This window comes from Penicillium soppii (genome assembly GCF_028829465.1).
Source record: "Penicillium soppii strain IBT 18220 chromosome Unknown utg000005l, whole genome shotgun sequence".
In the NCBI taxonomy this organism is placed as follows: Eukaryota; Fungi; Ascomycota; class Eurotiomycetes; order Eurotiales; family Aspergillaceae; genus Penicillium; species Penicillium soppii.
Window position 1 is genome coordinate 1,362,840 of NW_026643235.1, and position 14,123 is coordinate 1,376,962.

General features: G+C 50.7%; 8 protein-coding genes across 8 annotated transcripts; 4 read left to right on the forward strand and 4 right to left on the reverse strand.

Moving 5' to 3' along the window:
• Window positions 1-23: 23 nt before the first annotated feature.
• Window positions 24-647, reverse strand: N7529_005943 (uncharacterized protein; the record flags this gene model as incomplete). The annotated part of the gene is made up of 1 exon (XM_057241470.1): window positions 24-647. The coding sequence occupies one exon, from the start codon at window positions 645-647 to the stop codon at window positions 24-26; it is 624 nt and encodes a 207-aa protein (XP_057096829.1).
• Window positions 648-1,081: 434 nt separating this feature from the next.
• Window positions 1,082-2,417, forward strand: N7529_005944 (UDP-galactose transporter HUT1; the record flags this gene model as incomplete). Its single annotated transcript, XM_057241471.1, has 2 exons — window positions 1,082-1,305; window positions 1,355-2,417. 2 exons carry the CDS (start codon window positions 1,082-1,084, stop codon window positions 2,415-2,417), a joined length of 1,287 nt encoding a protein of 428 aa, XP_057096830.1.
• Window positions 2,418-2,570: 153 nt separating this feature from the next.
• N7529_005945 (peptidylprolyl isomerase) lies at window positions 2,571-3,163 on the reverse strand (the record flags this gene model as incomplete). Its single annotated transcript, XM_057241472.1, has 3 exons — window positions 2,571-2,725; window positions 2,800-2,902; window positions 3,026-3,163. 3 exons carry the CDS (start codon window positions 3,161-3,163, stop codon window positions 2,571-2,573), a joined length of 396 nt encoding a protein of 131 aa, XP_057096831.1.
• Window positions 3,164-3,416: 253 nt separating this feature from the next.
• Window positions 3,417-4,301, forward strand: N7529_005946 (uncharacterized protein; the record flags this gene model as incomplete). The annotated part of the gene is made up of 2 exons (XM_057241473.1): window positions 3,417-3,521; window positions 3,672-4,301. The coding sequence occupies 2 exons, from the start codon at window positions 3,417-3,419 to the stop codon at window positions 4,299-4,301; spliced, it is 735 nt and encodes a 244-aa protein (XP_057096832.1).
• A 31-nt stretch (window positions 4,302-4,332) lies between these two features.
• Window positions 4,333-5,311, reverse strand: N7529_005947 (putative 3-oxo-5-alpha-steroid 4-dehydrogenase; the record flags this gene model as incomplete). Its single annotated transcript, XM_057241474.1, has 2 exons — window positions 4,333-5,166; window positions 5,216-5,311. The coding sequence occupies 2 exons, from the start codon at window positions 5,309-5,311 to the stop codon at window positions 4,333-4,335; spliced, it is 930 nt and encodes a 309-aa protein (XP_057096833.1).
• Window positions 5,312-6,333: 1,022 nt separating this feature from the next.
• On the forward strand, window positions 6,334-10,076 carry N7529_005948 (putative histone deacetylase complex subunit (Hos4); the record flags this gene model as incomplete). Its single annotated transcript, XM_057241475.1, has 3 exons — window positions 6,334-7,230; window positions 7,302-9,818; window positions 9,867-10,076. The coding sequence occupies 3 exons, from the start codon at window positions 6,334-6,336 to the stop codon at window positions 10,074-10,076; spliced, it is 3,624 nt and encodes a 1,207-aa protein (XP_057096834.1).
• A 485-nt stretch (window positions 10,077-10,561) lies between these two features.
• N7529_005949 (40S ribosomal protein eS12) lies at window positions 10,562-11,306 on the forward strand (the record flags this gene model as incomplete). Its single annotated transcript, XM_057241476.1, has 3 exons — window positions 10,562-10,564; window positions 10,768-11,086; window positions 11,182-11,306. The coding sequence occupies 3 exons, from the start codon at window positions 10,562-10,564 to the stop codon at window positions 11,304-11,306; spliced, it is 447 nt and encodes a 148-aa protein (XP_057096835.1).
• Window positions 11,307-11,716: 410 nt separating this feature from the next.
• On the reverse strand, window positions 11,717-13,783 carry N7529_005950 (MDR family MFS transporter; the record flags this gene model as incomplete). Its single annotated transcript, XM_057241477.1, has 8 exons — window positions 11,717-12,160; window positions 12,213-12,373; window positions 12,425-12,973; window positions 13,043-13,114; window positions 13,166-13,189; window positions 13,242-13,416; window positions 13,467-13,595; window positions 13,652-13,783. 8 exons carry the CDS (start codon window positions 13,781-13,783, stop codon window positions 11,717-11,719), a joined length of 1,686 nt encoding a protein of 561 aa, XP_057096836.1.
• Between the last annotated feature and the right edge of the window lie 340 nt (window positions 13,784-14,123).

Consider the following 14,123-nt stretch of genomic DNA (forward strand, 5'->3'; position numbering starts at 1 on the left):
ATCAAAGCTACAACAACCACATCTCAATTCTGCCTGGGCTTCACCTCTCCCTCCTGTACAACATAATACGCCACCGTCCCATCACCGCCCATCCCCTTATCAACCATGGCAAGCAGCACCCGCCGCGAACCCCACTCCTTCGTCCGCCCAGCCTCCTCCCTCTTAGCATAATACCCCGCTAACTTCGCCGCCTTTTCGGGATCATCTGCAGCCTTCACGCTCGACGACTCGTCATCCTCCCGAGCTTGCTCAATGAATTCCGGCAGCCGATCAAAAACAACAGCCATATGGCGCAGACTCCACGGCTGGCCCTGGGTAGTCGGCACGACGAACATGCGCTCGGGCTGGAGATCGTCTTCTTGGATCTTGTTTTCTAGCATGTACAGCTGCTCGTCGGGGTGCGTGTACACGCGGTGTGGGGGATATCCGGAGATCAGTTGGATTGGGTCTTGGGGTGCTTGGAGGGGCCGGGATTGTGTCGTCTCTCCTGGGATTGTGTGGCCCACTAATGACGTCCAGAGGTGTTGGTGTTGAAGATTGTGTTGTACTTGAGCAGCTGTTGCAAGGTGTGGGGCTTCGTGGTTGTTGTTGGTGATGTGTGAGCTGATTGCTGAGGCTTTCGGGCGGGTGGTCTGTAGGTCTGCCATTTTGATTGGAGATTTGTTGGCTTGGATAAGGTGAGTTCTTGAAGAGCTTCTTGAGTAAAAGCTGCAAAACTTGGGATTCTACGCTTCACCGCCTGCCTTGGGGAGTTATCTGATGACACCGCTTTCCTTATTAGGATTATGGTATACTTGAACAGAGGTGGGTTTACAATATATCTGCCCAGGTGATTTGAAGAATAAACATATGTTTATTCTGGAATGCAGGATACTTCATATGCAATATGACTAATTGGATGCAAGTACTTGAAGTTCTTCATAAAAAAGTTATGTGGGGCGGCGATCATTGAATATTATATGCATCTGAACACATGGCATCTTAGTTATTTGTTTCAGGTCCCCTGGATCTTTCTTTCTTCTCTTCTGCATATCACCTTCTGTTTGATTATATTGCATTATATTGCATTCTTAAAGCCGCAATGGGACGACAGAAGCAAGCAGCGCCTCTCCAAAGAGCCCCCTCTTCTCGATTGATGCACCTTGAAGATGATGCTGGTGCGCCAAATTCTGCGAATGGAAGCACAGTCATTCCCACCGTCAATGGAAGCGCGTCCGAGAAGGCATCGGCAGTCTTGGAGACAGTTGCCGACACCCCTGGGTTAACGCAGCTAGTCATCTGCGTGCTCGGTATATACGCTGCATTGTAAGTCGAGTCCACCAAACATCGCAACTCCACAAACTAACAATTCAAGTCTGTCATGGGGTGTCCTCCAAGAGGCAATCACAACAACAAGCTACCCCATCCGCCCAGCAACTGCCGCGGACCCGGAACCACCAACAGAGCGATTCACCTACTCGCTAGTTCTAAACACCATCCAATCCTCCTTCGCCGCCATAACAGGCTTTATATACCTTCTGATCTCGACACCAAAGGGCCAAAGCACCCCATCCATTTTCCCAACCCGCCGCATCATCTTCCCCCTCTTCCTCGTCGCCATCTCCTCATCCCTCGCCTCGCCCTTCGGTTACGCAAGTCTCCAACACATCGACTACCTAACCTTCATCCTCGCCAAATCATGCAAGCTCCTCCCCGTCATGGTCCTGCACTTGACCATCTTCCGCAAGAGATACCCACTGTACAAGTACGGCGTTGTACTGATGGTCACCCTCGGCGTCGCGACGTTCAGCCTCCACCACCCGGGAACGAGTAAGAAGGTTGCTGCGGCAAATTCTGGCTCTTCGGGCTGGGGTATCTTCCTGCTGGCTATCAACCTCCTTCTGGATGGTTTGACCAACACCACACAAGACCACGTCTTCACCTCGCCGAAGCTGTACACACGCTTCAGCGGGCCCCAGATGATGGTCGCGCAGAACGTGCTGTCTACCGTGCTGACGACTACATATCTTCTTGTCATGCCGCATCTCTCGCAGAGCGGCCTTTTGCATAACCTCCTGCCCCTCCCCATTCCGCCATCTAATGAGACGGAGCTGCTCGGCGCTATCTCCTTCCTCTCCCGGCACCCGGAGGCGCTGAAGCACGTCCTCGGTTTCGCGGCTTGCGGCGCTGTCGGCCAGCTATTTATCTTTTATACTCTGTCTCGCTTCTCCTCGCTGCTGCTCGTTACCGTGACCGTTACACGGAAGATGTTGACTATGCTCCTCAGCGTATTCTGGTTCGGACACTCCCTGTCTGGTGGCCAATGGCTAGGAATTGGCCTGGTCTTTGGCGGTATTGGTGCTGAAGCCGTAGTGCAGAGATCAGAGAAAAAGGCGAAAGAGCGCTCGAAGATCGAGACTGCGAAGAAAGAGTTGTAAGATGAAATGTCGCGCTTTCATCCAAGCATTTAGATTTCCAATATAGAGCATGATATCACGGCCACGATGTGGCTTTTTCTTTTACCGGATTCGATACCAGTTGGATGTTTACATTGTATATGTGATTTGGTATGCCTTTCGTATCATAGCAGCTCACTTCCGTCCCTCAACCATCATGATATGATACCCAAACCCAGTCTTGACCTCGCCATACTTTGGTTTGGCAGTAGTACTAGTCTCAAGGTCAAAGGCAATGGCCTCAAACGCCGGGTCTAAATCACCCTTAGTCTTCCATCCGAGGGCGCCTCCTGCGAGATATTAGCCATTGGCGTCCTTGCTTGGATTCAATAGAGACTACAACCAGATGGAGCAGTCTACTTACCTGTTCTAGCCTTATCCTCCGAAAACTCACGAGCAACCTCGTCGAACTTGGTGCCGTTTCGCAGCTTCTCCAGCGCTTCTTCTTTCTTAGCGTGTTTCTCGCACTAGATATGGGTGAGCACGGGCTTTGAATTTATGATGTTTGCCTTTAGATGGGCCTTCTCGCGAGATTTTCCGATTGCAAATCGATCGTGGAAAGGCTTTCAACGGAAAAGAGAGTCACGTACAAGAATATGGCGCACGTTAATTGACTGAGCGCCCTTCACGGCAGGCTTTCCGCCCTTGTCATCCTTTCCCTTGCCGCCAGCATCCTTTCCTTTGCCGCCAGCGTCCTTTCCCTTGCCTTTGGCGTTCTTGGGTGCCATGGTGCTTCGTTGCTATTTTCTTTTGGTTGATGCTGATGTGGGGTGTGAAGCTGTGCCTCAGGCTGTAAGGCGGAAAGTGACGTGGGGTTGCAGTGTACTACTTGGTCAACTCCCATACTTCTACTACACCTAGCGAGCTATGCATCTACTGCTATTTTTTATTGATTCAGATTCTTCTGAAAGTTATCTGCTATTATCATCAAGAAGGAACTAAACTCGAATGGAAAGACCATGCACCAGGACTCGAGAGCAAATGGGATTCGACATTGAGACTGCGCGCATTACTGCATTGCCTGATGAGGCTTTCTACATATCGGATTTTATAAATGAGGGAGAGGAGAGCAGGTTGTTACAAAAGGTATGGATTCAGGTTTTTTTCAGATTTTTCACCGCAGGAAGACATTGATATTAGCCCACATTACGATATGAATGTATATCAATATCATGTATTATTCATTTAGGGAGATGCAGTATGGCGCTATGTCTAGTCACTTATTGTACGCAACAGGTTAAATCAGCGCCTCTACCACGCTGGACCCAGCTCTCACGTCGCAGACTCCAGACATGGCCTTCGGCACTGACAGAAAGCAATGCGCTACTGGCATCGCCACTCCCAGACTGGCTCAGAGACCCAATCATTGAGCCCCGCTTCAATGAACTGGGCTTGTTCAATGACGCGCCCCATCAAGCACCCAATCATGTTCTGGTAAACGAGTACTGTCCCGGACAGGGAATCATGCCACATGAAGATGGCGCAGCATACTTCCCCCTCGTCGCAACAGTGAGTCTGGGAGCACCGATTGTGCTCGACATGTACGACAAGCATGCTCAAAATGATACAGCAGCCAAGGCTGGAGATGCTAGGCCCATAGAAAATGGACCCCGGTACAGGATCTTGCAGGAGAGACGGAGTCTGCTTGTTACAAGGGGCAAGATGTACACGGATCTTCTGCATGGGATTGCGGAAACGAGAAGAGATGAGAAACTTGGTCCGGAGTCTATCTGCAACTGGGAGCTATTGCGAGACAAGGAAGCCTACCAGCAAGGATGGTTCGAGCGCGAGACAAGGACGAGTCTCACGTACCGAGATGTGCTCCATGTTGCGAAGATAGGGAATACCATGAAGTTTCTGAGATAAACAAGCTCTGTAATTATCGCCTTAGCCCACTTTAGTAGACATAAGGGACCATAAACCACCAATCCCTGACCGAGTCATTGCCGAACTTCTGCGCATACCACTGCTTGGTGTTCCTCGCGGTCAGACCCAAGTTCACAGCGACAAAGACAAAACAAGCCAGCATAGTCTTGTTGATCCATTCACCGCGTGGCGCAGCCACCAACGCAAGCGAAAGATAGATTATACACTCAGCACCATAATGAGGACACACAACGCCACGGAACATAGGATGTTCAGGCAGAGTGTACTTCTTCAACGAAGACAGATAATGGTGCGAGTCATGCTGCAGTCCGGAGGCCACTAGAAACAGGGGAACGAGAGCAAAAGTCCGCAAACTAGGCGCATTGGTCATCTGAAAATGCGCAATAGAGAAATCATTCAGCAAAAGCGCCCTCGACCCCTCAATCCAAATTGCCACTCCAGCGGCCAGATAGAACCCCAGCCCAAGCGCCCAGTGGACAAACCACATCCGCGACGAAGAGGGTTTCGAAAACGAGATACATTCCCAGAGCCTGCGCGATCCTTGCAAGAACAGCAGCGCACAGCAGATCACTACCTGCGTAAGCGACATACTAGACCGCTGGTGCTCCTCGCTAACGCGCGTCGCAATGGCCCGGAAGGCCGCACCTTTGCATGCTATCTGAGCGGCCCAGAACACGGACGACAGAAGCGATGCAATGTAGAAGTGGGTGAAGTAGCTGTGCGGGACTTGCCAGGTGGCTAGGTAGTCGAGGAGACCCTTGCTTTGGGCCGGGGTGGAGGTTGCGCGGGGCCCGTAGACGAGGAAGCGTGAGTGGAGGGATGTTGGGATGCTGATTGTGATTGTCTAGTTTCGTTAGTTTTGCTGCAGTTCCTCATCACTGTGCAGGGCGTACTGTAATGGCGGATAGCAGGAAAAAGGCGCGTAGAGCGTCCACTGCGTCCATTGCGGTGGCTTCTAGCGCCTTGTCGACCCAGAGGCTAAGTATCATGTTGATCTTGTTTATTTGGTCATTGTTGTGATTATATGATATCAAATTGAGATGTTTTTTTGGATGTGGAGAAACCGGCCCCCGTCGATCCCTCGGCTGGAGTTAATTCGGCCCAAAATTTGGTAATAACTGGGATTGAGCTACTCCGTACGGAGTACTCCGTGCAGAGGGTTCCGTATTTGGGGTTTCATATATTTGTGATTTGTAATTTGAAGATCTTAAATTCAGTTTTATTTCTATATCATGATGTACCACGTAATGTGCTCTATACATGTCACATTTCTGTAACATGAAATGAAGCTGCCTACAGTATTGTACTGTAAAGAACTCGTAGATATGTGATGATGTCCTGATTGGCTGAGAGCTGAAGTAATTAGGCCTAGTTCAGCCTAGTGCATTTTGCCAAATTTGCCAGATTTGCCAAGTTTGATCTGTTTGACATATTTGACATATTTGACCTGTTTGCACCTCTGCATTAGGACTAGTGGCCAAAAGCAATTGTTCGCAGTCACGAGGTGAAAAAGGGAGCAAATGAACGAACTCATCGTTTTCATTCCGGATTCAATTTCTAGAAAAAGCTATGAATAATTGTCAAAAAGCCATACATTCCTTGCACTACCTAACTACACTAATTCTGACTCAAAATCCAGTAAGCTTCCATTAGTAAATTCCCTGCAGCTCAATGATTCACTTGTGGCCAAATTTGACCCAGTGAGGAGCCCTTACACCCAATCCAGTCCCATTCCTTTCCCTTCCCGCTTTTCCTCTTCCCTCCTCTTTCTTCCCTCCTTATTTCAAACCTGGTAAACTTATACTACACCTCATACCTACCACAAGTAATTTCTCCATTATATCGCTTCACTTGGGGCGATAATTCTCCTATATTTTCCAACCCTTGGTGACCCCTCCGTGGTCGAGAATCGGCGTCCGACATCTCTGGCGTTGTCGACCACAGTCATTTTGTCGGTCGCGTTTGCCCCCAAAATGACGAGCGGCATTTCAAGTCTTCGAGTGCTATCGCTATGAGTGATGTCGAGGCAGTCTCTTTCCCAGCTGCCCTGGACGTCAGTCAAAACATTGCTGCGGTGAAGCCCGATCCTATTGCATCTTCACCGAGCAATGCTACAGACTCCCACCGGGTAGATGAGGGTCCGACACATAATGTTAATGCGCAGGAAGACGGTCCTTCCAGTCCCAGGGCGGACTCGGAGGCCGAGACGATAATTCAATCCGGTCGAGAGTCCTTGTCGCCAGAGAAGAAAAGGAAGCACATAAAGCACGATCCCAGTCGCCAACCTAATGGAATTGATGGATTGCGAAAGAAACCTCGGACGTTACCCGATCAACGAGACCGCTCTCGTTCACCCGGCCATCGTGAAGTCTCACCCTCCATGGTTAAGATCGAAAAGGTGGACGATGCTCCCCCCGGGACGGAAGGTGTGCCTGATAGAATGGATCACGCGCCAGAGAGACCTCGCATTTTCCGCAAGCGAAGCTTCAGTGACAGCGCCGAGGAACAGCGAGAACACCGTCGCGCTCACTCCCATGCTTCCCATCAGGCACGAGAGCTCAAACACAACAATCACACTCGCCTATCCAGACCACCATCCAATGCGCGATCGCTTTCACCCAATCGAAGATCTCACCAACGGTCTGCGTCAGGTTCCCAGTTTCCATCTAAGAAGAAAGCTCCAACCCCGTTGCTCACAGGCTTCGGGCGCCACAGCTCTGAAGATCGCCAATCGACAGACTCTTCTACAAGTGGATCACCACTGCCAGGTGCGCCACACCTTCGTAAACTCGGCTCTGGAGCGGGCGCATCCGCATCACCTGCCAAGCACATGGGACCGAAGAAGTTGCGTGACAAGAGCGGCCGGACTCCTCTTGCGCGGGCATGCGCAGACCGCAAACACGACCAGGTGATGATGCGTCACGCCGAACGACCCGAAGACATTAATATCCCCGATAATGCAGGCAACACCCCCTGCAGATCGCCTCGCTTGCTGGCGAAGCCGAGATCGTCAAGTTCCTACTCGAGGCAGGCTGTGAGATTAATACAAAGAATATCGACAAAGACACTCCTTTGATCGATGCTGTGGAGAATGGCAATGTGGAGGTGGTGAAGCTTTTGCTTGATGCAGGCGCGAACCCACGAACCGTGAATGCTGAAGGCGATGAACCGTACGAGCTCGTGCCATCCTTTATCGACGATGATGAGTACGAAGAAATGCGAAAAGCACTTTCTGATGCCAAGGCGAACTTGCGGCCTGGGCGCCGCTCCGAAGAACACACGAGACCAGAGAGCAAGGAGCCATCTTCACGACGGGCATCGGCAGCGAGAGGATCTGCAACCAGTCCTCGAGAATCACCTCCTATGCGTAGTCCCCCTCCCGCGGGGTCTGCCGCGAGCAGGCGAAAGGGCGGACGAAGTGAAGCCACACGGAACGACTTGTTGTGGACGAAACCGACGTTCGAAAATCTTCGCGAATTTGCTGCTAAAGGCGACGAAGCTGGGGTGGTGAGCATTCTGAATATTCTGCAGAAAGCCGACAATGCATCATTGATCGCTGCAGCAAAGGGTGGCCACCATGATGTTCTATCTCTTTTGTATGCGATGGGCAATGCCGATGCCGACCCGAATCCACTGCGCGGTCAAAAGCCAGGATACAACACCCCTATGCTTGCTGCGATTGGTCGGGGCAACAGCGCTGTCATCCAGTTGATTCTAAATCAGCCTGGCTTTAACCCCACACGTCGATTATTTGAAGACCGAACATATTTTGATCTCTCACGTGGTCGAATGGGTGAAAACTGGGAGGATGAGTATCAAATTCTAAAAGATGCGTATGAAAATTTCCCTGGGGACAAGAGCCGCAAGGACGACTCGCCCCGCCGTGTGCGCAAAGAAAAGGACGACAAACGTGCCCCCCGCAAAGGGTCCTCTTCCCCCGTCCGCACCAAAAAGATCAACATGAGCCCCACCGCCAATCGCAATCGCGATTCTATAAAGGAAAATGATTCCATTAAAGAAAAGCGACGCGAAAAAGACGATTCTTCACGCGCACCTGATTCCAAACCCAAACCCTTAGCCAGACGCGATAGCGAGTCAAGCGGCGTCACACGCAACGACGAAGTCAAAAAGCGACGCCTTATCGCAGGTCGACGCCCCCAAGAACGCAGACCCAGTGTTATCTCCTCCGATTCCTTATCTGGACGCGAAGAAGCACCCAAGCCACGCGAGGCAGAAAACACCCTCTCCCTGAAGCGCATCCGCACCGATCAATCTCCCGAACGCTCTCGCTCGCGCGGCGGCACCGATACGGACAGGTTATCTCCCGAGTCTCGTAAGAAAAAGAGAAGAGTTGTGTCTGATGACAAGTCGGCTCCAAATGGTACCTTGCGATCCGATGAGCCCAAACTCCGTCTTCATGAAGATTCCTCTCGCCCCGACCATCACAAACCCGAATCCAAGAAACCGCCTACCCGTCCCACTTCGCCTACACACGATGCCAGAAAGAATGGCGATGTAAAGAAGGAATCTCATGACAGTAAGGCTACGGAGGAAACGGCTAATGCGAAGCGTGCGGAGCTGGAGGCAGATGAGCGTCGTCGGGCCCAGGCTAGGAAAGCGCAGGAGGAGCGTGCTGTGAACGACAAGCGAATCGCGGATGACAAGCGCGCGGCGGATGACAAGCGTGCTACAAATGATAAGCGAATCGAGGAAGACAGGCGTGCCGCGGAAGAAAAGCGTATTGCAGATGATAAGCGTGCTGCAAATGATAAGCGAATCGCAGATGACAAGCGTGCCGCGGACGATAAGCGCCTAGCGGACGAAAAGCGGATTGCGGACGAAAAACGCATGGCAGAAGACAAGCGTATTGCGGACGAAGCTGAACGCGACCGACTTGCTCAAGAAGAAGCTGACCGAGCCGCGGAAGCCGCCCAAGCCGCTCGCGATAAGGCCGAGGAAGAAGATCGCAAACGCAAGGAGGCGGATCAACGACGTGCCAAGCAAGCCGAGGATGACCGCTTGAAGCGGTTGGAGCAAGAACGCGCTCGAATTGCCAAGGTGCGCCGTGATATGGAAGCACAAGAGAAACGACGCCGCGAGGCACTGCCCAGCCGTCTCCGTGTTGCAGCAAACCTCGTGGGCTCCAATGATTCCCGCGCCAAAAGTCACAACTGGCTCAAGGCTTTCATGCCCATCGTCACTGCGCGCACCATCCAACTCGATGCCAACTGTGCTGTGGATTTCGCTAACGAAAAATGGATCCCGAATTATCTGGTTGCACCATTGTTGGCTACCAATGACCTCCAGCTTTCACAATATGCCAGCTGGGAGAAGCGCAAAGCAACCCCAACTCAGCGCATGAATCTATGGCGAGTCACCCGCCGCATGTTGAATCATACGGACGGGAACGAAGACTCCAGCATTGGACAGGTCATGCAGCAGGATTGTGAAACCAGGCCAAAGTATTTCGAGATGGAGCACGTCTTTTGGATCAGAGTAAGTCCCATACATCCATCCAACTGAAACACTACTGACAACTTCTAGCTTTCTGATTTCACCGATCTTGTTCCCCACATCCCTCACCTGCATGGCCTCGAGCTCCAATACCTGAGCATGCATGTTGATCCCGAGCCGCCGGCGGCTGGCACAGGGTTCGGCACTCACATCAACGGCCATGGCCCTGACTTTGTTGAAACGAACGGCAACGGACCGATCAATGGCTTTGGCCATTCTCGGTCGAGTACATACGTCTAGTTTTTTAAGCGTTTCGCTAGCTGCAATGGCAGCAATCCTGCGAGGTGTACAGGCGGATTCTGATTGTACGATTATGATACCTTTTGCGTTCATGTGATGAATCTACTATCCTTTGGTAGTTCGTGATATTTCTTTTTTGCAGTCCCTGTGGTTGCTGATGGAATATTGTATTCTTAGCTTCAACACAAAGTTCGAACTCAGTTGTCTTCATGTAGAAAGTAGTGAGGAACGAATGAAACAGAACTTAGGAATATCAATCGAAGCCTAAGCAAAGATGATTGGACGCATCGGCCTTAGATATCAGGCACAAAGTTACCTTAAAAGGTTAATATCACGTGATGATAAGGGTGATGACATAATGTAGGGCACACACAGCCGAAAAAGTCGAAATAGCGGGAAATTTCGCGCCGCCCGCACCACCTTTTAATCTCCATCACTCAGCTTCTCTTCGAGGATTTCCGATTCAAGCATAACTAGCATTCAAAATGGTACGTGCAATTCATATCACCCTAACCAATCCCACACCCAACTCCACGATAATCAAGACTGGTTTGGCCATGCCCCGACAGCGAGCACGCGGGGTCCTCACCGTCGTCGTCGCCGTCGCCGTCTCCGTCGCCGCATCTTCAATCCAGCTTCACTGCCTAGCACCACAAACAATGCCCCCGGAACCAAGCTAACAGTCTCACAGTCGGACGGAGAAGAGCCCACATCCCCCATCGCCCCTGCCGACGAGGTCGAGGTCTCAGCCGATGCCGGCTCCGGCCAGATGTCCGTCCTGGACGCCCTCAAGGGTGTTCTGCGCATCTCCCTGATCCACGACGGTCTTGCCCGTGGTCTCCGTGAGGCCGCTAAGGCTCTCGACCGCCGCGAGGCTCACATGTGTGTCCTCAACGAGGGCTGCGAAGAGGAGGCTTACAAGAAGCTCGTTGTTGCTCTCTGCTCCGAGCACAAGATCCCCCTCATCAAGGTTCCCGATGGAAAGATGCTCGGCGAGTGGGTCGGTCTCTGTAAGTTACAGTTACCTTTCACTTGAAGATCCGGATCTTAATCTGGATCGGATGGGTTCTCTGTATTGCGACAATTGCTAATCATTCCAACGCAGGCACTCTCGACCGTGAGGGTAACGCCCGCAAGGTTGTCAACTGCTCTTGCGTCGTTGTCAAGGATTGGGGTGAGGAGTCCCAGGAGCGCTCTGTCCTCCTCAACTACTTCCAGACCGAGCAGTAGATTATTTCTACGCAGGCTGTGAGTATGGACTCGAGTATGGATTTCAGGTGTCGGGGTGACGGGGTTGTGGTGGGGATCGAAGGGAGGGATGGATCAATCACCTTCGAGTGTGATGTCTCTGGTCTTTCGACCCCGCTATAATTTTTAGTCTTGTCGTGCCCCGTTTGCTCGGGTGTGCGGCGCCAATGGCATCGGACTTGTCTACTTGACAAACAACATATTGTGTCTGTGTTTCGTAAATGACTGTAGTTTTGGAGTTGACCGGTTTTATACTCAGTAGCGATGATATTTATTATTAATTACTAGGTTATCTAGGTACGTATTATCACCATCGCGTATCTGCATGAGCAATATCACTGTGGCGCCAATATATTGGCAAATGTGTAAGCGAACAAATTTCTCCGTGGACTTCAGCACTGGGAAGTTTCAGAAGTACGCATGGTCTTCATCTCCTGCGCAGGCTGCTCTGCGGTGATCTCCAGCGACAACTCATCATTTTCCGTAGGGGGGCGAATATCTTTCCAACCCATCCCAGAAGCAAAGAACACACCCAACCCTCCAAGCGCCGCCGCGAGGTAGAAGACATAATCAATGCTTAGAGCATAAGCAGTCAAGAGACCAGGCAGGTCTTGAGCGGAGACCACGTTTCGTATGCCCGTGGCACCTGCGGCGATGATGTGTTGAGGGTCGACCCCAGGTGCGTCCTTGGGAATCAGCGAGGTAAGACCGCTAGAGAAAATAACATCGAAGATGGAAAAGACTACTGCGCCGGACATGGTACGGAAAAACATCATAACTGACATTCCAAGTGGTACTTCCTCTTTTGGGAGCGTGTTTTGGATTGCTATGATAGGCTGTGGTATCTAGTTAGTGCGAGGAGAGCAGATTGAGGTAAAAAGAATCTACCATTTGGAACCCGCATCCCTCGCCGGTACCAGCGATGATCTGGTAGCCAATCCATTTGTCCATAGATATGCGTGAATCGAATGTTGAGATCAGGCCAGTGCCAATGGACCCGACCACTTGAGCAAAGATGGCCCATGGGAGGTAATACCCTAGTTTACCAACTAGAGATATTCAGTATTTATATACATGGATGGGACACAGGAGGATCTCACCGCAAACACCGGAGATGACTGCAAAAAGCAATTGAGACAGGATGATTGGCAGCAAGTAAATGCCGCTCATCATAGGAGAGACATTATTAACCGCCTGGAAATAGACGGGCAGATAGAATGATGCAGATAGGGTCATGGCGAACAATGAAAATTGTGTCAGACAGCTGGACCAAATGATACGCTTGCGGACCATAGCTAGAGGAATCATAGCTTTGTCCTCTTTGCGCTGTTCCCATAGCAGAAAAAGGACAGTTGTCATCCCTGCTCCGATGAACAAGCCAATTGGTGTTGCGCTTTTCCAACCGTGTCCATGTGCACCGTAATACAGAGCAAGAAGCAGTTGAATAGCGGCCGGAGCCAGAAGGCCAAAACCTATGAGATCCAACTTGCGGAATGGACTGGATTCTGTACCAAGAGCTCGGAGGACGTGGAACCATTTGTTTGCTGTTCTGACTCTGACCCGTTCGGGCTTATCGACTGCCTCAGGGATATGGATGAAAGCCATCAACAAAGCAATAATTGCACCGATAGGAAGATTTACATAAAAGCCTGTTTCGAGCGTCAGAAACCTGGATATACGTTGTAGTCAATTTTGACCGGGATGGGGATAAAGCGTACACCACCTCCAGCTGCTATATTGGGTGAATGCACCTCCTAGAAGGGGACCAAGAACGGTACCGAGCTGTGCTACTGTATATGGAGTCAGAATGATTCACAGGCGTATTTTTGGCAAAGACTCACGGCCCATCATAATCCTAATGAGTGCTAGACTCACGTGTTTGCGGCTGGCCCTAATTTATAGAGGTTGCAAACATACGCGGCGATTTGGCAAGAGGCACGGACGCCGAGACAATGGTCAACGAGCCCACGACCAAACCCGAGGATCCTAGTCCAGCAACGGCTCTCGCAATTATCAGCATCTTTGACGATCTGGCCAATCCACAAAGGAGAGAGCCGAGTTCAAAGACGAAGAAGAAGCCTAAATATGTCCACTACACACAATTTGTTAGCCTTAGATGCAGTTTAGAATGGTCTTACTTACCTTTGAGTTATATTTGAGATAGATTTGACCAGTGAGAGGTTGGAGACAGGCTCCCGCAATCTGGTAAGAGCTGCCATACCAGCCCAAGTCCTCAAGGGAGTGAAACTGGGCAGTGGTTTTGGGGATGGCCTTTGCAGTTTCAATACAGGGATCTAATCAATCCAATCGTTGTTAGAAACACTCACAGTGACAATGATCGAGACATCCAGGAAGATAAGAAAGGTAACCATAGTAACAGCGCTCACGACCATGGCTAGCTTGATACCAGTGAGATGATACCTATCATCACGATGGGGGGTCTCTGTGTTGTGGTCCATGACTGCACATGTATCAGAAACGCGTTTGCTTGGAGGAAGAAGTCGCAAAGACAATGATCAAAACAAAGCCCTTTGTCTCTGTGAACTGACTCTACTAGATAGAGAAGAGCAGGGGACACACCGCCCAAAATGACCAGAATATTGGGGGCGGAAATATCATGTAACTAAGCTTAAGAGCAGAGGGAACGACTTGATTTTACGTAAATGGATATATGTAGCTACATATGGACCATATATACCTGCAATATGTATATCTATATGCAATTATGCGTCCCTTTGTCGATCAAGTGGCCCTGCAGAGAGTTCAAACATCTTTTTCAAGGTTCACTAATGAGGATCA